This window comes from Papaver somniferum, chromosome 1 (assembly GCF_003573695.1).
Source record: "Papaver somniferum cultivar HN1 chromosome 1, ASM357369v1, whole genome shotgun sequence".
Classification (NCBI taxonomy): domain Eukaryota; kingdom Viridiplantae; phylum Streptophyta; class Magnoliopsida; order Ranunculales; family Papaveraceae; genus Papaver; species Papaver somniferum.
The window spans coordinates 1,426,492-1,453,097 of record NC_039358.1 but is presented as its reverse complement, the minus strand read 5'-3'; the positions used below and the strand labels follow the sequence as shown (position 1 = coordinate 1,453,097).

The window sequence follows — 26,606 nt, the reverse complement described above, 5'->3', positions numbered from 1 at the left end:
CTGTTTTTCTAAAGTTTTGCCTTGTTGTTGTTGCGGAGATATGGGGAGCTCATTCATTTCATCAAATCGATCACTTCCATTATAAAGGAGCTAAGTATCAATAATTTTTGCTTATTTGATTTTTTCTTGTTTTTGATTACTGCACCCAAAAATCTTAAGACATTAGTATTTGTAATAATCAAAAATGGTTGGTTGGTTTGTGAATCATGGATGTTAATTGTGGAGTGAAAAACAAAAACGAATTTTTGGTTAGCTGTAGAGTTTCGAGTTTATCTCTTAACCTAGAAGTAATTTCGATGAACCCTTTTGACACAACGTATTAGACATCCTAATAGTTAGCCACGTACAATTTCAGAATTTGTGGAGTTGTAAAAGTATTTTTTTGATATTTTACAAAACTGAGAAACGTTCCTGAAAATTCTGACGGGCAGAATTTTGTTGTTAACTAAAGTAGTTTTTATGGGGTAACCATGAGTTTTTTTTTGATATGGTGGTTCAAACGAAGTTTATAAATATAGATATTATCTTCAAAACTCATATTTTATCTGAACTAAGGTTTGTGAGATGTGGTGTATTAGGTGATTGGGAAATTACCCTATCCGTGGTCAAAGTATAAACGAAGTTTGTGACATGAAATTGAAAAGGAACATGGCTACCAGGCGCATGTGGATGAACACAAGTCTTCCAAAGCTGACAAAGGCGAGAACATCAAACACAACTCTAAGCATAGTCTTCATAAGAAAGGTATGTTTCGTAAAATTGAATCCGACATTACTTTAATTAAGGGTGATTGTTATGTTTGTAAAATTCCTGGCCATACGGCAGTAAAGTGTAGACAACATAAAACCTTAATAAGTAAAAAGTTAATGCTAATTTAGTTGAAAAAAGTTATAACGAGTTCATTGACATGATGTTGGAAGTTATTTTAATAACCAATGTGAGAGACTGGTGGGTGGACTCTGGAGCCACTAAGTATGTTTGTTGAAACAAAGACATGGTCACCTCTTATCAGTGGATAAGGGATGTCGAGAAACTCTATATGAGTAACTCATCTGCGACAGAGGTTGCATAAAAGGAAAAGGTCGAGCATAAGCTCATATATGTAATATTCTCACACTGAATGAAGTTTTCATGTTCCGAGCATATGAAAGAATCTTGTATCTTTTTCTCTTGAAGATGGTAAAAGATTGAAGATCTTATTAAATGTGGAAAACTTGTTATAACTAAGGGTATTGATTTTTTAGGCAACAGTTATAGGACTTAGGGTCTATATAAGTTTAATGGAAAATCTGATGAAGTGAACATAGTTGATTCTTGTGCTTTCTTTTGTGTGTCTTTGAATGTTTGCATGGTATACTTGGAACCGTAAAATTATAAGTCAATGCATAAAAGGCCTAGCATAGGCTTCGTACCCAAATTTATTTTGGATCTTGAACACAAAAGTGAAATGAATATGCTATAAAATCTTTTAGCACAAATGTTCATAGTAATTCTAATCCCTTATAATTAATTCAGTTAGGCCTAGTTGACATGAGTTCAACCCAAAACCACTATGGTAAAAGATGGTCGTAGATGATTTTACGAGGTACTATCTTGTATACTTGCTTAGGGATAAGGATGATGCCTTAGAAGTCTTAAGACGTATAAACTTGAAGTTGAAAACCAATTAGAAGCCTTGAACATAATAATTGTATCCCTAAGGAGATAATAATTGCCATGTTGATTAGTTCAGGATTACCTGCGGTCTTGTGGGAGGAGGAAGTCCTCTTAACTAGTATATCCTGAATATAGTACCCTTAAGGATCAGATGAAACTCCATATGATTTATGGAAAGGTAGATGACCTTCTTATGAATATGTCAAAGTGTGGGGGTGTTTGACTAAGATTGTCATTCCTCTTCCTAAAAGAACTAGATAGAAACCAAAAATGTTGATTGTGTCTTCATATAAGGTATGCTGAGTATACTTCTACATATAGATTTTTGGTTGTGTGTTCTGATTTTTCATATTTTGGTGTGATTTTACTGACTTTTTCGTGAATACTATTACATAATCTAGGGATGCTGAGTTATTTGAACATGTTTATTCTTAAACCTGTACCTCATTAAAGATGTGTTGTTGATCTCCTAGATTTATTTTCAAATAGTCAGAGCTTATCTTAAAGGAAGATGAAGTTAAGGTTGAGCCTAAGAGAAGTAAAACAATTAGACTTGAGACTTCTTATGAAGCCGACTTCATAACATGCCTAGCTTAGTCTAAGACCTGGACTTGTAAAGAAGCCTTGATATCTACTGAAACCCCATTCTGGTAAGAAGCTTCATTTAGTGAAATGGACTCAGTCCGTCGGAACCTGACTTGGGAGGTTTATAGTTTACCTCCAGAGAGTAAGACCATGAGATGTAAATAAGTCTTTAAGAGGAAACATTAGGTATATGGAACTGTAGAAAAATATTAGGCTAAGTTGGTACCTAAAGGCTATAAACTAAAAGAAGGTGTATATTTCCTTGATTCTTATTCACATGTGACGAGATTTACTTCCGTTGAGATGCTAATTGTTATTGTTGTCATAAACAAATTAGAGATACATCATATGGATGTTGAGACAGCTTTTCTAAAATCGTGAATTAGATAAAGAAATTTACATAGACCAACCTGAGGACTTTGTAGTGAAAGGTTATGATTACAAAGTTTATAAGTTGAAGAAATTTTTGTATGGTTTATAAAATAAGCACGTAAACAGTGACATGGAAAATTTGATCATGTGATAATGTGTAGTGAATTTAAGTTAACGAATCTCACAAGTATATTTTCAAGTAACTTGTTAAGGATACCTGTGTGATTGTATGCTTGTATGTTGATGATATGCTTATACTTGATACAAACATAGATGTGATTAATTCCACTAAAAACATGCGCTGAATGAGAACGTTGACTTGAAAGACTTAGGCCCTGTTGATGTAATCTTAGGGATGAGGATTAGAAAATAATCTAACATATGTAGTCTTAGTCATTCTCATTATTTTTAATTTTTGCTTAAGAGATACAATCAGTGTGATTGTAAGCCGGATTTACTCCGTACGATTATTCTTGTAGACTCAAGAAAAAAAGGGTAATGGAGTATCTTAACTTGAATACTCAAGAGTTATAGGATGTCTGATGAATTTAATGAACAGTAAGAGTCCAGACATTTCCTATATTGTGAGTAAGTTAAGTAGATATAATTGTAGTCCAGAGCAATAGCATTCATATGCACTGAGTAGAGTATTATGGTACCTAAAATACTCTATTACATTTTATTTGATTTATCAAAGGTATCTTGCTGTTCTTGAGGGACTTTGTGATGTAAACTGGATAGTTGACTCAGAGGAGTCTAAGTCTACGAGTGGATATGTTACATTCTAGCATCATGGTTTGTTTTTGGAAGATTTACAAACAAACATATATTGCTCAATTCATTATGGAATCTGAGAGTATTGAGTTAGTTAAAGCACGAGAGGGGGCCGAGTGCCTAAGATGCTTTTTAGAAGACATTCCTCTCTGGCATAGGCCTGTGCCAGCTAAATTTATACATTGTGTTAGCCAAGCTATAATAGCTAAAGATGAAAATAACTAATCTCAATCGGCGTTATTTCCATTGATTGGATAAAGTCCAAGGAGAATATCGCGCAATCTTTGACGAAAGGTTTATCCCAAGAGATAGTTAGAAATGCATCGAGGGGGAAGGGGCTTAAGCTCATAAATTAAACTTTCCATGAAGGATACTCAACCTTGCTGACTGGAGATCCCAAGATTAAGGTTTAGAATGAGACAATTAATTTGTGGTGGGTAAAGGTAAACACTATCAGAGAATTTTATTCTTTGTCCCTTCTCTATGGTGTAGACGTGATAGTGTGACTGCATGTGAAGGATGACTTTTAAGAAATCTTAATGAGTTCTATAGTTACAATTTAAGATTGAAGTGGGGTGTAGCAGTAACACTCTTTATGGAAACTCACCTATCTGAATGAGGAAGTGGGCCGCTTCCTATGAGAATATGAGCTTTGATTCTCTAGAGCATTCTGAGAAACATGATATGTCCAGAGCCAAATTGGACAAAACGGCACGAGCTTGGCAGCAATCTTGGAGATATCACCCGTGGTTGTTATCGCGAATTATATCAAATGCTAGCAGTTCAAGACATAGTTCACTGTCTCTAGCAAGTAATTCCGGTAATATCTCAGTAAGCAAAGGTTCAAGACCTCGTGGACACCTCTGCCTAAAATGGTATTTCCTGCGCTTTTTATGTGATTTCGTTTTGATGGTTTGGGTATTACTGGAACTTAGGACCTAAAGGTCACTAAGGGTTCACTAGTTCATGCTTTTTCACTTTGGTGAAAGATACCTATAGTCTCACCATGTGAGAACTAAAGATGAAAGCTCTCAATACTATTATGATTTATGCAATTCATAGTATGACCCTAGGGTCAACACACTTTTGTGTGAGGGAGAGGACGTAGAAATGACTAGTATGATTTCAACACTTGCACGATCAGTCTGTTTGGATCGTGAGGTTGGAATGTTGATTTACTAAGATCTATCTGTGTTTTCACGTTTTATTGAGTTTTCATTCATGTGGGGGATTGTTGGAAAACGATTAATAAAAAAATAATTTTTTAAAGTTTTAATAAATTTTTTTATAATTTATTGTTTTCTTTTGTGGATGAAACTTTTTAGTCCCACATTGTGGAGTTTCCAATTTTTAGTAGTTTTAAGAAACTATATAAACCTTTTAGTCCCACATCGGGGAGTTTTTCTTCTTAAGTTGTATTTATCAATTATACAAACAAATTCACTACTTTTGTAAAATCTATGGGAAAGGGGATGCTCTATATTTAGAGGGACCTCCAAGGAAAAAAATATTTTATATTGTTTTCTCAAGCGTTCGAGATTTTTCTTTATGGTTTTTCGGAGTTGCCAAGCTCAAGTTGACCATCTACTACATATGGTAGTAGTAGGTGTATTAGGGTGTTTTATCCTGGAGATATCCGTCCTGTGAGGGCTATAGGATCACTCTTGAGTGTATCCTGGAGCTAATGTCTTAAGGGAAACGTGTTGAACACGTGACTCACTCTGTTTTTCCAAAGTTTTGCCTTGTTGTTGTTGCGGAGATATGGGGATCTCATTCATTTCATCAAATCGATCACTTCCATTATAAAGGATCTAAGTATCAATAACTTTTGCTTATTTGATTTTCCTTTTTTTTGATTACTGCACCCAACACTTTAAACTCAATTGATGATGATCATTTGAAAGCTCGTTGTGATAATCTTGAAGCTGGTCTAAGACACAAGGAAGCGTCGGATATTGATGCAAACGATTTGTTTACCGAGTTGAAAGTTTTACGTGAAGTATCACCAAGGGAAATAACCACAGCAGTTGGTATATTTAACTTCTTAAAACGTCAAGATAGCTTTCCGATTACATCTATTGCATATAGAGTACTCTTAACAATTCCAGTTACAGTAGCATCGGCAAAAAGAAGCTTTTCAAAATTAAACATACTGAAGTCGTTTTTGCGTACTACCATGGCCCAAGAAATACCCAACTCGGCAGAAAGAAGCTTTTCAAAATTAAACATACTGAAGTCGTTTTTGCGTACTACCATGGCCCAAGAAAGACTCAATGGGTTGGCTATGATATCGATTGAGCATGGTCTTCTTGACGATGTTGATATTGACTCCTTAATCGATGATTTCGCAGCAGTGAATTCAAGACGGCTAAATTTCCGTCGATGATCTTGTGAATGGTATATATGCATGTCATATTCGAATTTGATATTAATATTTTGAAGTCTTCCATTTGTATTTTTGGTTTGCTAACAACTTTAGTATTTATATGTCTTTCAGGTACATAGATTTGGGTTAACTAACACTCACAGATGGGAGAAGTTGAAGTTATTTACAAAGATACGGACCGTAAATACTAGAAAAACTAGTCGACAATATTTTTTTGGACCCCTTTTTTGTGTTAAACTAGACAATATATATAAAAGCAAAGCTTATAACAGTAAAGAACTTGTTATGTTTATCCTAGCTATATGTTTATGAATCATCTTAGTTTTATATCTTATTAAGTTCGCACAGGGCCCTAATACGCACAGGATGGGCTCCAAAGCCACCTAATGTAATAGAGTCTCAACTTTCTTTGGGTCTTGCTCCGGAAGCTAGTTAATCAATAAAATTTATACAGTATATCGCATCAAAATAAAATAACGCATGCACCATACATGTAGTTGTTTGTCGATGAGTACCTCGCTCACGCCATAATGAGGTGGAAATTTATTGTTAATGTTTTTATTTCATTTGTCTAATTCTGGTCTTAAATTATGATTTACACGGGTGAGTATCCTGACCCAACAGATTTACTGCCACTAAAAGTGGAGGTAGAAGTTTCTCTAAAAGATAAACCAGATGAAACTGTTCAGGTGCCACCGAAACTGCACACTATTTTTGGAGTTGCCAGGCTGAATATCATCCACTACTTTTGATAATAGTAAAAAATAATCAATGGATTGATTCGACCTTATTTTGCTTCCAATTTTCTTTCTCTCATTTGGTCTGCAATCCCTCCATTGAAAACTCAGAAGACGAAAAACAGAAGGAAAACATCTGTTTTCTTTCCCTTTTGCTTCTTTTCTCCTCTTCTGGTGCGTTAGAGGTATACCGGGAGAGAGGTATGGCGCAAAATCTCCAGAACCATCGTGCATGTACAATTCCAGGAAAAGTCGGCTCAGGAGGGTTATTTTATGAACATTTATCTAATTTTTCTGGTTTTGCTCCTCTACCAAGTATTTGCTTGCAAATTACAATACTTTCTCTTGCACCTCATCTAGTGCACATCATATTGTCACGGTTCCATCAACCCTTACTTGTTTCTCAAATCCTGGTACGCTTATTGTGCTTAAATTGTTTTCTCGAGTGCATACATTTTTATTGTTATTGACTATTTGCTCATACAGATATATAATATGTATAGGGAGGTGTACTTGCTAGTCCATGGATTCTTGGCTATCCGCTTTTTAAAATAAAAAACGGCAGCCCTATGGGGATAACACATTTCGTATTCGCTGTAGAAGGATTTCAAGCACTAGACATGCTTGCTCAATTCAGTTCCATGTTTTTTATGTTTAAAGTTGGAGTTCAAATGGATCCCAAAATATTAAAGAGAGCTAGGTGGCGAACGTATATCATCGGGTTTTGTTGTATCCTCTGCTCTTATATATCCGGAGTTCTACTTTCACATAGATTCAAAAATTATCGTGTACCTGGTTTTGAAGGGTTTCCCACCTCTACGAGAATTGTAAATCTATTCGGCATGATTTCTTTCCCTGTTATCGCTTATGTACTCAATGATCTCACCATTCTTAACTCTGAACTAGGTAATTTAGCAGTTCAAATAGCAATGGTTGCTGATTTTCTTCATATGAGTGAAAAATTTACGACCTTATATCTCCATGTAACCGCGGATGGAAACCCAACACAGGCACTAACTGTTGTGTCACTCTTATTGGGGACGTTGATTTATATATATTTTATTGTGCGGCCGGCAGGGATATGGATTGTAAAGAATACACCTGAAGGAAGACCAGTGAATGATATCTACATTTCCTTATTAATGATTTCAGTTCCACTGTGTGGTCTAGCTAGTGAATATTGTGGATTGAATGGTACAGTTGGGGCTTTTTTTCTTGGTTTGGCTATACCTGATGGTCCACCTTTAGGATCTGCTCTAGTTGACAAGCTACGCATTGTTTCTGTATTCTTCATGCCTCTTCATATGGGTATCATCGGATATAGGACGGACATTCATAAAGTTCATTTTTCGTATCTATGGCGGGTTTTACTGGTCATCCTCAGTTGTATCCTTGGAAAGATTATCGGGCTTTTCCTCCCAGCTGTGCTTCTTGGAGTGTCTGCACGAGATAGTTTGCTGCTTGGACTCATTATGAACTTTAAAGGCATTGTCGAGGTTTCCATACTTAGCACCTGGCTAGATTTAAAATATCAAAGAGTGCGTCTTCATACACTAAGTTTTTTTTTAGTTATTGCAAAATAGCATCTCAACTTGAATCCGTAATTAACAAGTTTTGTTTTTCTTTTCTTATTCTGCAGGATATTGTAATTGCTTCAGATACAATAATGGTTCTCACACTTATAGTGCTAGTAGCAGTTATTACACCCGCCGTGAAATACCTCTACGACCCTTCATCGAAATACTTAACCTACAAAGGAAGGTCAATCTTGCAGTCAAACCAAAACATATCAGATTTTCGTGTACTTGCATGTGTTCACAGCCAAGATGACATTCTAGGCATTATTAGACTCCTTGAAGCCACTAACCCTACCAAACTCCACCCCCTCACCGTGTACGTCCTCCATCTCATTGAACTCGTGGGTCGTTCTACTCCTCTCTTTATTGCCCACCCATTGCGTAAACGTGCTTCCACATCAAACCCTACCAAATCGGAAAGGATAATCAATGTTTTCCAACAATTCCAAAACCGATACCAGAACCTTGTTACGGTTCATTCCTTCTCTACCATCTCTCCGTATGCTTCAATGCACAACGATATATGCACTTTGTCAGTTGACAAGATGACTGCTCTCACAATCTTCCCATTCTGCAGGCAAGATGATCTTGCAAGACCAGATATTTCTAATCGTTCTATCAAAACCCTTCTTCAAAATCTGTTGCGAAGCTCCCCATGCTCAGTCGGGATCTTAGTTAATTGTAATAATTACCAAGGACTCTCTGCTCGCTTCCAAGGACAGTCAACTCGCTTCTTGCCTGACATGCCTTACCGTGTGATAGTATTCTTTTTTGGTGGCCCAGATGATCGTGAAGCATTGGCTTTCGCGATGAACATGATTCGTAATCCATCAGTTTTCGTTACTCTTGTTAGGTTTCGTGGTCCTGCAAGTTTACCATCCGACGGAGTTATTGACTATTACAATTATGTTGAGAGACATGAGTTTCTTGATGATGAATTGGTAGATAATTTTAGGCTTAACGTTAATGCAATGTATGACGCAACTTTGATATATAAAGAAGTAGAGGTGAAAGATTGTGCGGAAACAGTTTGGGCAATCCGGTCACTTCACGTAGATTATGATCTAATGGTCGTAGGAAGGCTACAAATCACTGATTCAAATATAATTCCAGGATTAGCAACGGACTGGGATGATTGTGAAGAGCTAGGAGCTATCGGAAACACAGTAACATCTCCTGATTTTGAAGCTGAGAGCTCAATCTTAATAATTCACCAAAGCGTTAGTTAATCATGGAAAAAAACTTTACACGCTTAATGATCTCCAATTTTCAGACTCATGTACACCTTATTACACGGCATGCTACACATCCTACTTACGCCGTGAGAAGAGTAGCCTAGCTACAGATCAGTTACATGAGTTCCATGTTATGGATGTGCAGATTAACTAATTCAGAATACTTCAAGAGCGCCACTTAATCTTCCTCGGAACTTCCCTCGCTACTATATTCACTGCTGCTATCACCCTGGTCGATATCAAGTTGTACAAACGGAACTTGTCTTGGCTCGAGACTCTGAACCGGCAGTGAATGTGGTTGTTGCGCCTCAACTTTACCCCGAACAAAATCATCCAATGCGGGCAATGGAACAGGATTCCCTAGTTTCAGTACATCTGGTTGCATTACTTGAAAATCGGTTGGCAGCTCCACTGGCATCATTCCAGGGCGCTCACCTGATGGAACTGTAAGCTGTGGTGGCACTAAACCTTCAACCGCTGCTAAATCGCCAAGTTTATTCTTCTCATTTATTTGGATCTTAGGTAATCCAATATCAAGATCAGCGAAATTATACAACTGCGATGCACGCATTTGTTCTTCTTGTAGGGCAGGAGGAAGAGCTCCTCTAAGCGGAGCTTTCCCCGCCCCAAATTCAGGTGGTGCGAATGTTGTATAACTAATATGATGAGCATATGATAATATATCATTCAATTTCAATGAAGTAGGAATACAAGACATTTCAGTATCATCAGAATTGCGGTGACCTTCGGTTTTCGATCTTTTAGGTCGATGATAATCAGAGTAATCATCAACTAAAAGATCAAGAACATGTTCAGCTTCTTTAAGTTTTTTCCCGAAAGCAAGAATTGCAGCATCCTTTGTTTTAATCTCTAAAGTAATTTTCTGTTTAGCCTCCTGAAGATGAAGAATTTCTTGAAGCTCAGCAAGTGATTCAAAGAGTTGAGTTTGAAGACAGGTGAATAGGGAGATGATTTCCTTAGGAGAAGTAGGAGAAGTTTCAAGTGGAGGTAGGGTTAGGGTTTGAGAAGCTAAGAAACTGGGAACTGAACCACGAAAAGACGTGAACCATGATGCTAGATTTGGGGAAACTTCAAAGAGTTTAGAAGTAAGAGAAGCCATTTGGAGAAGAAGAGATTGAGCTCTAGATAGAGTTGGGTGTAGAGAAAGTAACGATGTTGAAGAAGTTGTTGTTGTTGCAGGTAAATTGATTCTTAATGGTGATTAGGGTTTCTTAACCCTAATCTGGCCGGAGATTGATTTTGGAACTTTTTTTTTCTTCGTTCTTTGAGTTGCTAAAGGAGATGGTGCGAAAACAAATTTATTACCGGAATCTGGTTATGCTCAGATCATCTCACGCTCATAGAACTTGTTCGAAGATTTCTTTCATTGCATGGTGTCTAATCTTGTGAAGCTCGTTTTCAGTTATGTTCGTGCATGAGAAGAAGTTTGCAAATATAGAATGTATTATGAATAGAAAAGAGACGGAAAATACATAGGAAAAGAAGAAAAAGAATTCTATTGTGTGGAATAAAAAGGTTTATGGTGACTTTGTTTGAAGAATTCAAGATTTCCAGGATTTATAAGGGATTACAAATTCTTGGATTCATGTAAATCTCACTACAAAACAGAAGGCCTCTTGGGACGGCCAAAAAACGTCCCAAGAGGACAAAAAACCGTCCCAAGAGGTATTAGGGACGGTTTATGTACCGTCTCCTGTTCCACCGTCACTAATACTATTTGGCCATGTTTTCTTTTTGGGACGGACATAATTTAGCCTTGATTTAAATATTTTATGACTATTAGGGACGGTCAGGCCATCACCGTCCCAGCCGTCCCTAGAAGCTACTTTTTTTGTAGTGTCTCCCGTGTGTTTGATAACTCATTTAAAATTCATATGATTCATAGAATTATCTTGTTTTAAAGTTCATATATTGTTTGACATTACACTTAGAATCTAAAAATTGTTTACATATGAGATTTAAAGTTAGAAAAGGTGGGTCCATAAATCCCACAATAAGTTTCACAACAAATCTTAGGGGGAGGGGTCGGACTCCATATAGAGAATTTTTTGGAAAACTGAATCCCATGGAAAACATGATTCCAGGGATTTTGGCAACCAAACATACCGAAGGAAACGTAATTCCACAAAATCCCATGAACCCGTAAATCCCGTCTTTAAAATTCTACATCCAAACCCACCATTAGGGTATTTATAGAATTTAGATATTTATCCTCAACTAATAGGGTCTCTCCTAAAGTAGGCAACATCTATGTAATAAATTTCCAGTTAGATTGGGCCTGGTCGAGCCGCCCAAACAAAATTAAAACAGATGTGTTTGAGCTTATAAAAATTTCAAACCGGATAGGTTTCTTTTTTTTTTTTATTTGAAGCAACTGGATAGCTAATTTGATACCCAAAGCCCTTTTATTTTCTAATTTTTCTTTCTTTCTTGTACAAGCAGGCCAAGGAGGGCAGGGCATGCTGCTATCTCGATGTGGAATTTATTTACTTTTTGAATTTGAAATGTTTTATAGTACGATAAAAAATTTATTATCACCTTATGAAAATAATTGATTAGGTTACAAAAAAATACTATCTAAAAAAGCCACTATATTAAAAGGAAAAAGGAGTACGAACGAGGAATACATAAAAAAACAAAAAACAGAATAACAATTAATGACACATGCAATAAGCCCGGTAAATTGTACAAACCGGGCCAAAACTAAAGTAACAGGAAAAAAAACTAACCGAATTGGAAGTAAATAGCTGACAGACATTCCTGTCTTGTTAGAAACAAAGGAGGAGCATGGAATTGAATAAATTGGCCTTTTGGAAGCCGAGAAACCTGTTTGGAGAAATGATCTGCAGAGAAATTTATTTCTCTAAACCCATGCCTGAATTGTATAGAACAAATCATAGATAGGCGCGACTCCATCTGGCTTGAAAAAACCAAGGCAATCTCGGATTATTAATTGTAACATAAAATCAGATTGCAAAAGGAGATTCAAAAAGCCATTATGTACAGACCATTCGACTTTTCTGATAATTGTAATGATTTCAGCAACATAGTTTGTTGCAAAACCCACACCACTAGATTCAACATAAATGAAGTTACATAATTGATCTCTGCAAAGAAAACTATACCATGTATCGTTCGGATTATCTCTCGAGGTCTCATCACAGCAGGAGGTAATCTAAAAAATCAATCTAAAATGCTAGAAAGATTCAGTCTTTTACCCTGAATTCTAAAGAGATTGAGAATATATCTCTCATGCTCAGTATTCGACATATTACCAGTTAATCTAATACTACCTTCATGAGTTAGCTGAATAACTCTTTTCTTGATGTTATCAGAAGACGGAGTGACAGCTTCAAAGACCCATTGTTCATTGCAAGCCATATTTCTACAATCAAAATGAAGGAACCAATAATCCAAGTTTGGTTGGTGATAAGACTCTTTCTCTTATTGACAACCACCAAGTCAGAGAATGAATGAGGATTAACACAATCAAAAATACTTCCCAGCCAATTCCAATATTGCAAGCTGAAAGAGCAATTCCAAAGAAAATGGTCAAGAGATTCAGTATGTGCACTTCAAAAACAATATCTCGAAACCATATTTTAGCATGTAGTCTGCATATTCTCATCAATAGCACATATATGTCTGTATAATTTCCATATATTACTAAATATGGATGGATGAATCCAAGTTTTCCAGAGAAGTTTATAAAAACTGGAACTGTTGCTATTAAGTCTTACTTTGTTATAAGCATCCATAGTCTTTAAATCTCCAAAAAGGTTACTACTCCAAATTCTCTTATCACTATTCCTTGCAATAATAAGGAGAACGTCAATATCAATTATACTCAGCAGAGAGCTGTAAATAAACCAATTATTGTCTTGAATCAACAAGCCACTTACCATATCAAACAGAAATTGAGTCACCTTTTCGTACAATTCATCTTGTATATATCCTCGTCAAGTGAGTTCAAAATCCAATTAATTCCAGTCTCGATAGATGATTTTTAGAATGAGAAATTCATCTTATATGAGCATTTTCATATGTGGATTTAAAGAACTTTGCTCATTCACATTCATTGTGAAGAATTCTCCATAACAATCTCATCAGCAAAGCGTTGTCGGTATCTTCAAGCTTCTTTGTACCTAAACCTCCTTCAGATAAAGGAGCGCATGTGAAGACCAAAATCATAAACCTACTTAGATGATAGGATTACAACCTAATTGAAGAATCAATTCCAAATTGACAATTCTAAGAATCATAATTTCATAATGTGAACTAAAACCAACTTTAACCCAACTCTCTGATATTTAAAAATGAAGAACTCTCATATGATATTAATATATTAGTATGGTGTTTTATGATAAATAAAGGATACACATATATAAAAGATTCATAAATGTAACACAGTTCGGTAACGCTTTAAACTACGAAAACGAATATCTTCACGTGCACCATTTCTTCTGGTACTGAAACTAAAGTGGGAACGAGTGAGCATATCATCCCAAAAGGGGTGCTCAATGAAAACATACAACTCTCAAGTAATCACAAACATGCTTCACAGTACTAGAGAATATATAAATCGAAAGAAACAAGAAGAAACTAATTATTCAGCTATTTATGCATCATGAACCAATGTGATTCGCCATCGAAGATGTATATAAAATGATTGAAACAATCGATAGAATCACCTTGAAGGCTATATGAAACCGTTATACCAACATATAATAAGAAATAAAGATAACATACATAAGCCATCTGATTGATAAAAAAGAAAATAAAAAGAACCCTAAAAATTGTTGGAACAACAATTTGTTTTATTGAAACTATACAAACTAAGTAGATTAACCTTGATCTTCCCAAAAGATCTGAAAAATCTGATCAAATCAGGGAAAATCAAAAGAAAAACAAAGAAGAATATGGTAGTTTTTTTCGCTTACTGGAAGAGGGAGAGAGACCCTGTCTTTTTGGAGTTATTTTAACTCTTGTTGGCCGTAGGGGTTGTTTTCTTCTTCCTGCCTTTTTTGACAGTGGTTGTTTATATTGTTCTCCATTCTTCACAAAGTCTCTAGCTTTACCAATAAAAATGAAAGAAAATATTAATTCTACTATACTTATTGCCGGCGCATTTTAGTAATAAACTGGTATTAAGCTCGTGTATAAAATTTCTTGATATCCCGTCTCCAGTAATTCTTGGGAGAGGAAATGTCAAGAAATAAGACGGGTATCCCTGGGTCTGGTAGGACCTTGTGGTTATGAGAATGCCGCAACTAAGGTTTTGTTAATTTGGTAATGCTGCGGTTTTTGTAAAAGCGCTTTTCTGTTGTGCTGTGTAAAAAAAAATAGTTAAGTGTTTGGTAAACTAGATACTAAAAGCTAAAGCTGATTCAGAAAATGATCAAATTATGTTTGGTAAAATATAGGTTCACTTATTGTAGTTGTAACAAATGACAAAACCAGACATAATATTTTAACATGGTTTTATTCAATTTTATGGGATTTAAACATATTAGATACTTATATATATTTTGAATAACCATTTTTTATTATTGATATTATTTGGGTTAAAAAAAACTGTACTAAAATCAAATATTTATTTAATATTGGTTCTTATTTATTATTATTTTTTAATTGAAATGGTATATAAAATACAAGTTGAAAGTGAAAATAATAATATTTGAAGAATGTGACATAGATTTAAAATAACAACCTTTAAAGAATATAATATGGAGAATAAGAAATTGATTATCAAAGATTTAAGAGAAATTTTGGTCATTTAGATAATATAATATGGATATAAAAGAAAAATCATACGTTAAAATAAGATTGGATCAAAGCTTATGTTTTTAGAGCTTTTAAAAATTCTTATCCCGGCTTTTAAAAATTGGGAAATTTTAGAAGTGTTTTAAATTAAAAGCACATTGAAAATATTTTACGCATTGACAAATCCAGTCTAAAAGACCCTTAAAAAAATTCCTTATTGCTTTCCCAAAAGGAAAGGCGGTAGTTGTAGCTAGCTTTTTTTGGAGTCTTCTTTTAAAGTCGGTCTGAGTAGACCACGACAATTGTTGGATTCTCATAGATAGTGAACGACCATCGACGGACCAGATTAAGCACCGTAAATTCCACCAATGAAATGTTAGGGCTGTGCTCTTTGGCAATGTAGTCAATATCGACCGTATCGGCCGATATATCGGCGAAATATCGGATACCGTTCTGAAGCGATATGATAAGGAATATATCAGCGATACGATATCTTCCGGATAATATCGGCTGATATGAGCCGATACGATATTTTTTTGAAAATTCGGTACCGGTTAAATTAGTCGTTATAGGTGAAGATTAAAAGTATTTTAGGTTTTTCAAAGACGGGAACGTACAAATCCCTGTTTAATTACCATTTTAGGTAGTAAACTTTAAAGTTGTTGAAGTTACTCTCATGTCTCTAATTTGAACTTGTTTAACTATCATTTTAGGTAGTGAACTTTAAAGTTATTGAAGTTATTCTTTTGTGTTTTTGATAAAATTGATGATATCTGCTACATCTTAACAGAAAATATGTGAAGAAAATGTTTGCTATAAAATTTTAATCTCTAAATTGGAACCGATATTATACCGATATTTCAACGATAATATCCCCAATATAAAGTCGTACCAGTGTATCGGTCCCGACCGAAATAAACGGATATTAACTACATTGCTCTTCCGCACTGTCGTGCATACTAGCATTTTAAGCTAGCGGGTGCAGGCGGTTGGATATATCTAGATCTTTTATTTCGCTTTTTCCAATGTTACAGCTAGCGATAACTATAAAAATAACTTATATATTTTCCCGTAGAACCTCAATCATAATTTATATTTATGAATTACTCAATTTATGCCTTTAGTATGGAATTCGTTTCGATTGGCTTAGATTTTTCTTCCCCTTCTTGTTACCGCACTAGCTTAGGTTCTGTTTGCCTCCTTTTGGATACAGTGGATAAACAAAGGAAGTAAAGTTAAGAGTACTTAGTTGATGATGATGTGAGTGTTGTGATGAACAGTTAGTGCTTTAGGCATCTGTAAAATTCGTTAGTTGTTTAATGGAAACATAAAAGAAAAGCTGAATGTTGGTAAAAAACCACTAGCATTCTTTGTAACATCTTTATAAAATCATTTTTCTCCTCGTAGCAATAGAAAAACTTGTAAGATTTACCACTTAAACTCCGTTTTTGCTTGTCTTAATGCACTTTCTAGGGTTAATGATAGTCACTGAGACTAATAAGAAGCAAAGAAGTTCTAAGTTTTTTTTTTTTTTTTTTGGTGAGATCTGATTTTCTTATGTGTGTCAATACTGATACAAGCAAAAACCCTCCTGCGAGAGAATAGGAATCACTTGGTCTAGTCTTTTAGACTGCTGAGTCCTTATAATGAATTATTAAAGTAGAAATTGACATTTAGTCTCAAAATTGTTAGGTTTTAGACATTCTAGTCCTGGCCCTTCAGGTCTGGTACCAGGAGGTCCAAATTTACCAAATCCTGAACGAGTCAGTCCAAATCCGAACGGTTCAGTCCAAAACTAATTTTGATGATGACTAAAATAACCCTCCTATCAAACCCAGTCTAATATTCTTCCCAGATATCTTTTTTCAACTTTTCATTCATCGTGCAAACCTCGTATTTTTTCCTCTTTTAGATCTGCTGAAGATGGTGATGGTGATTCCAGTTACAGTGGATGCTTAACAAGTGGTGGTGTGGTTGGTGGTTTCGAAAATATGTTTTCCAGAAAACATTTTCAGATCTAAGATTTTTAGGTGACAAAAGAGGGATTTTCAAATCATTTTCATAATTTTAGTTTTGCGGATTTTCATTTTATTCTCATGTCTTTCGTTCCTCTTCTTCAATATTGTTGTTGTTTCATCATATTTTAACTTTTGAGGTTTGATTTTTTCTTTCGTTGGAGGATTATTTGATCGATTCTTTTGTTTCAATTGAAGCTTTTGAATCTGTAACAGATTGATTTAATGATCATTAATTCATACAATTTTTTTCATTGTGATAATAGGGTGAGGTAATTCGTTTGATTGTCGCTTTGATTTTTCATTTGTAGTTCTTTAATTTTGATTGTAAGCTTTATTTTAAGAATAGATGTTGATTTTTTTTGTACGTGATTCAAATCTTAGAATTATCATCCGTGTGAGTTGTTTGCTAATCAGGTGTGCTTTCTTTAATAACACACTGGAATTCATCAGTGGAGATGAATTGATAAAGTATTTATTAACCTTTAGTTTATATAGCATGTGTATATTATTGTACACTTTTAGTTTTGATTTTATGCTGAATTCAAAGTAGGTGGAGTTTATTGATGGAGCCAACAACAGTCAGTATCATCGTCGTCGTAAGTTTGATCTACTGAACTATTTTAGGTTGTCGATCTTGATAAATCTTCCATTTAGTTTTGCTTTTTTTTTTTTTTTTTATTTTAAGCTTAATTCAAAAAATTCACAGAATTGAGCACACAGTAACACACTATTCTATCATAGTAGTGGGTAGTGGACATCTTCATTTTCACCCAAACTCTTTAATATACTCATTCATATGAAGCTTTAATAGGTTTGCGAATGTGGCACTTTGGTCATTAAACGAGAAATGAAAGTATACTCTTTAATTTGGTATTTATTGGAAGGAATCCGGCCTACAAAAGAAAAAAAAATGATATGCCACATCAAAGGGAAATGTTTGACCGAAAAAACATTAAACAGTCACTCTTGGTAAACTATGAAAAAGTACTCTAACAAGGTAGTAGACCTTTCAGCCGAGCTAGCGTCATCCTACAGGCCGTAAACATTAAACAATCACTCTTGACTTGTAGTCTTGCACTCTAACTAATTGATTAATTATTTTCTATATTTAAAGTTTTAAATCGTTTCAGAACCAACTGAAATTTGACATGCAATTTGTGTGCATGTTATTAGGGATTATTAGGGACAGACTGATGCATGTTAATTTCCTATTTTTTGAAGTTTAGCCACCTACTCTGAAAACATGAGTTCACACGTAGTAGTTTTCCTTTGTGTTGATTACAAAAACATTGAGATATCTTAAATTGGTCCACCGACTTTATGTTCCGATATTAAGCATAACATTCAAAATGTTCTTTGCAGATCATTTCTTCCATAAACCTGCTAAGAAGTTACCTGCTGCCGTTGCACCTCCACCGGCTGCCAAGTAAGTATTTTGATCTCTAATTTTTCGAATATTTTGTTTCTTATAAGAATACATGGACTTCTGTTATTTTTCTGACGAAATATGTTTTGCTAAGTTATGTAGGATACCAAAGAAAGCCAAGATGTGAGACACTATTGTGTTGAACATCTTAGGTTTATTTCAGTTTGTGCTCATTTCTCCCCATATTAATAAGATTTTTTTTTTATTTTTTTTTTGCTTGAATTTGTATATGAGAATTTAGAATTTTTGTCTTTTCATTTTTCCTAGCATGGTTTGGTTTTGTTTTCTTAATTTGTTTTCCAAGGTTTGCCACTAATGTATATTACTTCTTAGAACACTTAAAATTATCTAAATTAGGTATGTGGAGCTAGTAGGCAAGTGAAAGGAAATGAGAAAACAATAGGAATGTTGGCACTTCACTGTACGAGGTGTAGTTATTTGTACACCATTTTTACGTAGAGTACTCTTTAGTGCACCAGTTTTATCATACTGGTTGTAATTTGTGCACTTTGTTTCTTCATTGATTATGTACCAGAAACTATAAAACTAATATTTGCATTCTGACTTTTCCACTACAGTGACCTTATGACATTCAAGGGGTTTGTTATGGATGTTGTTGCTTTTGGATACTTTTAGTCGAATTGGTTGGTATTATGATGAGGAGTCAGGAGTTTGTTTATTTTACGTGGAGAGTCTAAACTGGTGTACAAACTGGTGCACCAGTCTATTTCCAATCAGAAGTAGCATGTTTGTGGGTAAGAATGCTTTATTTCATCCATATTTTGTAGGTGTGTACATACTTGTGCACCAGTGTATTTTCCATGAAAAAAGTAAGTCCAAATGTGCGATTTCATGCATGTTTTATAGGCGTGTACAAAGTGGTACACGTGAAAATAATGGCTCCACAAGCTTATGCTTGGTATCATCATTATATAGGCTTGTCATTTTTTTGATCAGATAATCCTATTCTAATCTGTTTCCACTTTTGTTTGATAGCAAACGTGCAAAATAATTGCTGAGCTTCCACGTCCAACCTAACTTGAATATTTTACCACAGTGACAAAGAGAGGTTTTTTTGTAATTTTAATATGCTGGTCTCCTTGGTCCGATCTTAGTTCAGTCTTACATAATGCTCAGAAGAATGATAATGTGTAAGCCTAGTGATCTTCGAAATGCAATAAAGGATGCTTTATACTAGCAGTGCATGGTCAGTTGTACACAATTAAGCTCTCTTGTGATTGTATGGCCTTTTATGTAGGTATATATGTTGGATTTTTGTAGGTATGTACACCATTATACAATATCAATAATATATATGACCTGTGTTGCGCGTATGGATGTTGGATTACTTGGATTTTTAGGTGTGTACATAGTTGTATGCCATTGTGCTATCTCAATAATATATGGTCTATTTTGTGGGTATGGATGTTAGATTTTTGCATTGTGCTCTATCAATAATATGAAAAAAATAATTCTTGATGAAATCTTAAGTTGTTGTTTTTCGATGTTATGAGACGTTTTTAATAACATGATTGCTATTATTGTTTAGGTACTTTTCGAGGGTGCTCAAGAAAGTGGAGAAGAACAATGAGAAGGTTTTGTAGATGGAAGATTTTCTGGATTTTCTAATTTTAATAGCGTTATGTGTTTACGTACTTGTTATGTATTAGACTTTAATAGCATGCTTCTTGGTGGTGTTTAGGTGGATGATTCAAGTTGTGTGTGGTGTACAAACTGGTGCTCCTTGTCTTGTCTTTGGAATTTCTTGACTTTTGTAGAAGTATATATGTTTTGTATACTAGTAAAAAGTAATATTTTTAAAAAATAAAAATTTTATACTCATATGGATACTCTTTTTCTAGCTTTCGGAAAGAGCTTTCCGAATTTTGGACAAACGGTTAGAAAGATAAATCGTTTTTAAATTTTCTTTATATTATTTAAAATTGCTGACATCATCATGAGTCACTTTGAATTGTAATGTTTGGATTAAATTGTAAAGGAGGAAGGTTATATGTGTATTTTCCTTATTTTAAATGATTTTTGGACTAAATTGTACCTAGTTAACTCGAGATGGACTAATCCGTACTTTTTGATGCGTTTTTGGAGTAAATCGTTTTTTCCCTAAAATATTAAAACATACATAAGGTGTTCTGGTTTTTTTAAAGGGTGTTCTTTTATATACCCAAAAAATACTAACAATGCCCCTTTATCTGTATACCCCTAACAATTATCTACCTACACCATCATATATGCTAAGATTTATGTTAGAGAAAATGAATTTATACAATAGTTTGGTTTTTTGGTATTGGTGGGATTGGAACTTAGGATCTATTGGTCACTAAGGACACTCGCTCATTTTCACTATTTGTAAATGAACCTTTAGTCCCACATAGGGAAAACTAAAGATGATACCTCTCCATAAGTATTGAATTTTTTGATATTAGAGTGGCCCTTGGGTCATTAGCATTTTTGTGCGAGGGAGAGGACTTAGGCAATGTGATAGTTGGTGCAATCGCACATTTTCACACACGCGCGGTGCTTCGCACCGAAGCACGCACGCCGCCGCCGTCCGTGCGTGCGGGCTCGGGTTCGGGTGTGGGTCAAGACTTATATTTTTTGGCAAAATTTCGTTTGAATTATCGAATTAATATTTGGAAAAAAAATTATAATTCTTTGGGCAACATTATGTTTATGCATGAACATTAATTTGCATGAACGTTTTATATCAAACTTAAATTTGCATGAACGTTTTTATATCGAACTTAAATTTGCATGAACGTTTTATATCAAACATAATGACGCATGAACGTTTCAAATCGATATTAAGTGATGCATGAACGTTTAAAACCGTTGGAAAAAATCGGAATTAATAGAAATTGTTTTAATGCGCGTTTATGAGACCTCTCTCTATTCTCCCCTATATAAAGCGATCACTTTCTCTCATTTCGTTTTGTGGCCAGAAGAGATACTATCCTCTTCTTTTCGTCTTCTCCCCCTGCGTGGTCTTTTATTTTTCATTCCGTGCGCACTCGCTGTTGAGGTCGTAAGAGTGGGCAAGTACTGTACTGCTAACAGTGCTTGTGACGGGCAGTTTTATCCTGGATACGAACTTGACCACAGGGTATAGGCATCACTCATTCTTGAGGCGTACCGGTCAAATATCGTGTTAAGGACAGCGAGTTGAACACGTGACTCTGTCCTCTGTTTGCGTCCAATTGAGTGTTTACCTACCTTCCAGAAATTAATCTTTTTATTCTAACATCTTTCTTGAGTGTTTTATTGTTACAATCGCAACAATCTTAACATGATATTTCTGTTTTCTGTTTGTAACAATGGGTAAGAACGATGTAGAAAGGCCTGCAAAGTTTTCTGGAAAAGACTTTAAGAGGTGGCAGTCAAAAATGTTATTCTTTCTAAGTTACCATGAGTTGGATTCCTATGTTCTCAAACCTTTTGATGAATCGCTGAATGATGCTGGTCGTGAGTCTTCTTTAGAAGAATGGAAGAGGAACAATTACATGTCTAAAAATCATATTCTGAATTTCTTAGAGGATGCTTTGTATGATTTTTACAATGCTAAAGAAAACTTTTCTGCTTTAGATTTATGGGCTGCTTTGGAGGCGAAATACCAAGCTGAAACTGCCGGAAGTAAGAAATTCTTGGTAGCTAGGATTTATGAGTATAAAATGGTGAATGACAAATCTGTGGTTGATCAATTCCTTGAACTCCAGCAAATTATGAATGAAATTCTTGCGGAAGGTATGGTGATTGATGAAACTTTTCAAGTGTCTACTGCTATCGAGAAATTGCCTACTTCCTGGTCCGAGTACAAGAAGAATCTGAGACATGAAACTGCTGAAGTTACTATGGTTGAACTGGGTAAGAAAATTCAAGTTGAAGAATTGTTGTGCTCCAAGGACAAAAATGTATCTTCTTCAAGGGACATGTCTTACAAAGCTCATGTGACTGAACACAAAGGTTCCAATGCTGATAAGAACCGAAACAACTCCAAGAAACCTCAAGGAAAGAAAGGTATGTTTCAGAAACCTAAATATAACATTAATAAAATTAAGGGTGATTGCTATGCTTGCGGAAATCCTGGCCATATGACGGTTCACTGTAGAAACCGTAAGGACATTAAAAAGAAAAATAATGCTAATTTGGTTGAAAACAACAAAGATGAATTTTCTGGCACGGTGTCTGAAGTAAATTTGGTAACAAATGTGAGAGACTGGTGGGTAGACTCTGGGCTACCAAACATGTCTGTGGGAACAAAGAAATGTTCACCTCCTACAATAAGGTAGGGTAAGGAGAGAAACTCTATATGGGTAACTCATCTGCAGCTGCGGTTGTAGGAAAAGGCAAAGAAATGTTCACCTTCTGCTGTTTTAGATGATAAGGTTTTTAAAATTGTAATAGAATCTGGGAAATGTGTTGTAACTAAGGGTAAGGATCATGTGGGGCAGGGTTATAAGACTGAGGGTCTGTATAAGCTTAATGTAAACTCTGCTGTAATGAATAATAATGATTCTTCTGCTTATGTTTGTGAGTCTTTGAACGTTTGGCATGGTAGACTTGGACATGTAAATTATAAGTCAATGCTTAAACTAGCCAATGTGGGCTGCATACCCAAATTTAGTTTGGAAAAGGAACACAAATGTGAAATATGCGTAGAATCAAAGTATGCTAGAAAACCTTTTAGCAAAAATGTTCATAGAAATTCTAAACCCTTAGAATTAATCCACTCAGACCTAGTTGACATGAAATCAGTTCAAACTAGAGGTGGCAAGAAATGGTTTGTTACTTTTATAGACGACTGTACTAGGTACTGTCATATATATGCTTAGAGGTAAGGATGATGCCTTAGAAGCATTTAAGAGGTATAAACTAGAAGTTGAAAACCAATTGAATACTACCATTAAAACCATTAGGTCTGACCGTGGTGGAGTACATAACTCCTATAGGAGATTTCTGTGTAGAACATGGCATAATACACGAGGTTACCCCTCCTTATTCACCTCAGTCGAATGGAGTAGCTGAACGTAAGAACCGCACCCTTAAGGAGATGATGAATGCCATGTTAATTAGTTCAGGATTACCTTCGAACTTGTGGGGGAAGCTGTCCTCTCAGCCTGCTATATCCTGAACAGAGTACCTTTTAAAGGATATAAAACTCCATATGAATTGTGGAAAGGTAGACAACCTTCTTAGCATACTTTAAAGTGTGGGGGTGTTTGGCTAAGGTTCAGATCCCTAAACCTAAAGCAACCAAGATAGGATCCAAAACTGTTGACTGTGTCTTCATAGGTATCCTGAGCATACACCTGCATATAGATTTATGGTTGTGAATTCTGATGTTTCTGAAATTGGTGTAAATACTATTATGGAGTCTAGGGATGCTGTGTTTTTTAAAATGTTTTTCCTTTAAAATCTGACTCGTAAGAGAGGTGTTGATCCCCTAGATGTTCCTTCAACCAGTCAGACTTTACCTTTAGAGGAAGATGAAGTATAATTTGATCTTAGGAGGAGTAAAAGGGCTAGAACCAAAACCTCTTTTGGACCTGACTTCATAACACTAGCAGAGTCTGATCCTCAGACTTATAGAGAAGCCATGACTTCTTCTGAAGCTCCGTGGTGGAAAGAGTCTTCTATTAGTAAATGGAATCCATCAAAGAAAATGATACATGGGAGATAGTAGATTTACCTCCAGGGTGTAAGGCCATAGGATGTAAATGGATCTTCAGGAGGAAACGTAACATAGATGGAACTATTCAAAAATACAAGGCTAGGTTAGTAGTCAAAGGCTACAAACAAAAGGAAGGTGTAGATTTCTTTGATACTTACTCACCCGTTACGAGAATTACTTCCATTAGGATGTTAATTGCTATAGCCGCGGTTCATAACCTAGAAATACATCAAATGGATGTAAAGACAGCTTTTCTACATGGTAAATTAGATGAAGAAATTTACATGGAACAACCTGAGGGCTTTGTAGTGAAAGGTTGTGAAAACAAAGTTTGTAAACTGAAAAAATATTTGTATGGATTGAAACAAGCACCTAAACAATGGCATGAAAAATTTGATCATGTAATGTTTTCTAGTGGTTTTAGAATCAATGAATCTGACAAGTGTGTATATACTAAGCTTGTAAATGATGCCTGTGTGATTGTATGCTTGTATGTTGATGATATGCTTATACTTGGTACAAACATGGATGTAATTAATTCCACTAAGAACATGCTGAATGAGAACTTTGACATGAAAGACTTAGGCCCTGCATGTAATCTTAGGGATGAAAATTAGGAGAAATCTAACGGTTATAGTCTTAGTCAATCTCACTATGTTAAACTGTGCTTAGAAAATTCAATCATTTTGATTGTAAACCTGCTTATACTCCGTATGATCCTTGTTGTAAACTCAAAAAGAACAGAGGTAATGGAGTATCACAACTTGAATACTCACGAGTTATAGGAAGTCTGATGTATTTGATGAACTGTACTAGGCCAGACATTGCTTATGCTGTGAGTAGGTTAAGTAGGTATACTTGTAATCCAGGGCAGGAACACTGGGATGCACTTTTTAGAGTGTTGAGGTATTTGAAATACACGTTGACCTTTTGTTTGAATTATGAAAGGTATCCTGCCGTCCTTGAGGGATTTTGTGATGCAAACTGGATATCAGACTCAGAGGAGTCTAAGTCTACGAGTGGATATGTTTTCACTAGCATGTGGGGCTGTTTCTTGGAAGAGTTCCAAACAGACTGCATAGCTCGATCCACTATGGAATCTGAGTTTATTGCGCTAGATAAAGCAGGAGACGAAGCCGCTTGGCTAAGATGCTTTTTAGAAGACATTCCTCTCTGGCATAGGCCTGTGCCGGCTATATCTATACATTGTGATAATCAAGCTGCCATAGCTAAAGCTAAAAACAGCTACTATAATGGGAAGTCTATACATATAAAGAGAAGACACGATACCCTAAAACAACTAATCTCAAAAGGCGTTATTTCCATTGATTGGGTTAAGTCCAAGGAGAATATCGCGGACCCTTTGACGAAAGGTTTGTCCAAGGAGATAGTTAGTAATGCATCTAAGGGGATGGGGCTTAGGCTCATTAAATAAACTTGCCATGAAGGATACTCAACCTTGCTGACTGGAGATCCCAAGATCAAGGTTTCGAATGAGAAACTAATTTGTGGCGGGTCAAGGTAAACACTATCAGAGAATTCATTCTCTGCCCCTTCCCTATGGTGTAGACGTGATAGTGTGACTGCATGTGAGGATGACTTTCTATTAAGTCTTAATGAGTTCTATAGTTTCAATTTTAGATTGAAGTGGGGTGTAGCAGTAAACACTCTTGATAGAACTCACCTATCTGAATGTGGAAGTGGGTCACTTCCTATGAGAAAAGAGCTGATTCTCTAGAGCATTCTGAGAAACGGGATTTGTCCAGGCCAAAAAGGACACAACGGACACGAACTCGACAGCACCTAGAGAGATATCACGCGTGGTTATTATCGCGGATTACACCAAACGATGGTAGTTCAAGACATCGCGTTCACTGTCCATCAAGTAGTTCGGCAATTTCTCACTAAGCAAAGGTTCAAGACCTCATGGACACCTCTTGCCTAAGTGGTATTTCTCGCTTTCCGTTTTCTGATTTTTTATCGGTATTTCATTCATGTGGGGATTGTTAGAGAAAATGAATTTATACAATCGTTTGGTTTTTGGTCTTGGTGGGATTGGAACTTAGGATCTATTGGTCACTAAGGACACTAGCTCATTTTCACTATTTGTGAATGAACCTTTAGTCCCACATAGGGAAAACTAAAGATGATACCTCTCCATAAGTATTGAATTTTTTGATATTAGAGTGCCCTTGGGTCATTAGCACTTTTGTGCGAGGGAGAGGACTTAGGCAATGGGCTAGTTGGTGCAATCGCACATTTTCACACACGCGCGGTGCTTCGCACCGAAGCACGCACGCGCCGCCGTCCGTTCGGGCGGGCGGGCGGGTCGGGCTCGGGTTCGGGTTCGGGTCAAGACTTATATTTTTG

General features: G+C 35.6%; 2 protein-coding genes across 3 annotated transcripts in view; one reads left to right on the top strand and one right to left on the bottom strand.

Annotated features, from left to right (window-relative positions):
• The first annotated feature begins 6,585 nt into the window (after positions 1 to 6,585).
• Positions 6,586 to 11,245, top strand: LOC113277046 (cation/H(+) antiporter 15-like). 2 transcript variants are annotated; one of them, XM_026526308.1, is made up of 3 exons: positions 6,586 to 6,923; positions 7,014 to 8,048; positions 8,150 to 11,245. In XM_026526308.1, the coding sequence occupies exons 1-3, from the start codon at positions 6,714 to 6,716 to the stop codon at positions 9,314 to 9,316; spliced, it is 2,412 nt and encodes an 803-aa protein (XP_026382093.1). In that variant the 5' UTR covers positions 6,586 to 6,713; the 3' UTR covers positions 9,317 to 11,245. The 2 variants fall into 2 exon arrangements, with proteins under 2 accessions (XP_026382093.1, XP_026382094.1); XM_026526309.1 differs by having other exon boundaries at positions 6,785 to 6,923; positions 6,997 to 8,048.
• The window catches only part of LOC113337851 (mediator of RNA polymerase II transcription subunit 4-like), a 47,946-nt gene continuing 30,840 nt past the window's right edge, over positions 9,501 to 26,606 (bottom strand). The window contains exon 2 of the mRNA XM_026583422.1: positions 9,501 to 10,533. Within this exon, the coding sequence (XP_026439207.1) occupies positions 9,501 to 10,533 (1,033 nt within the window). The remainder of the gene's footprint in view (positions 10,534 to 26,606) is intronic.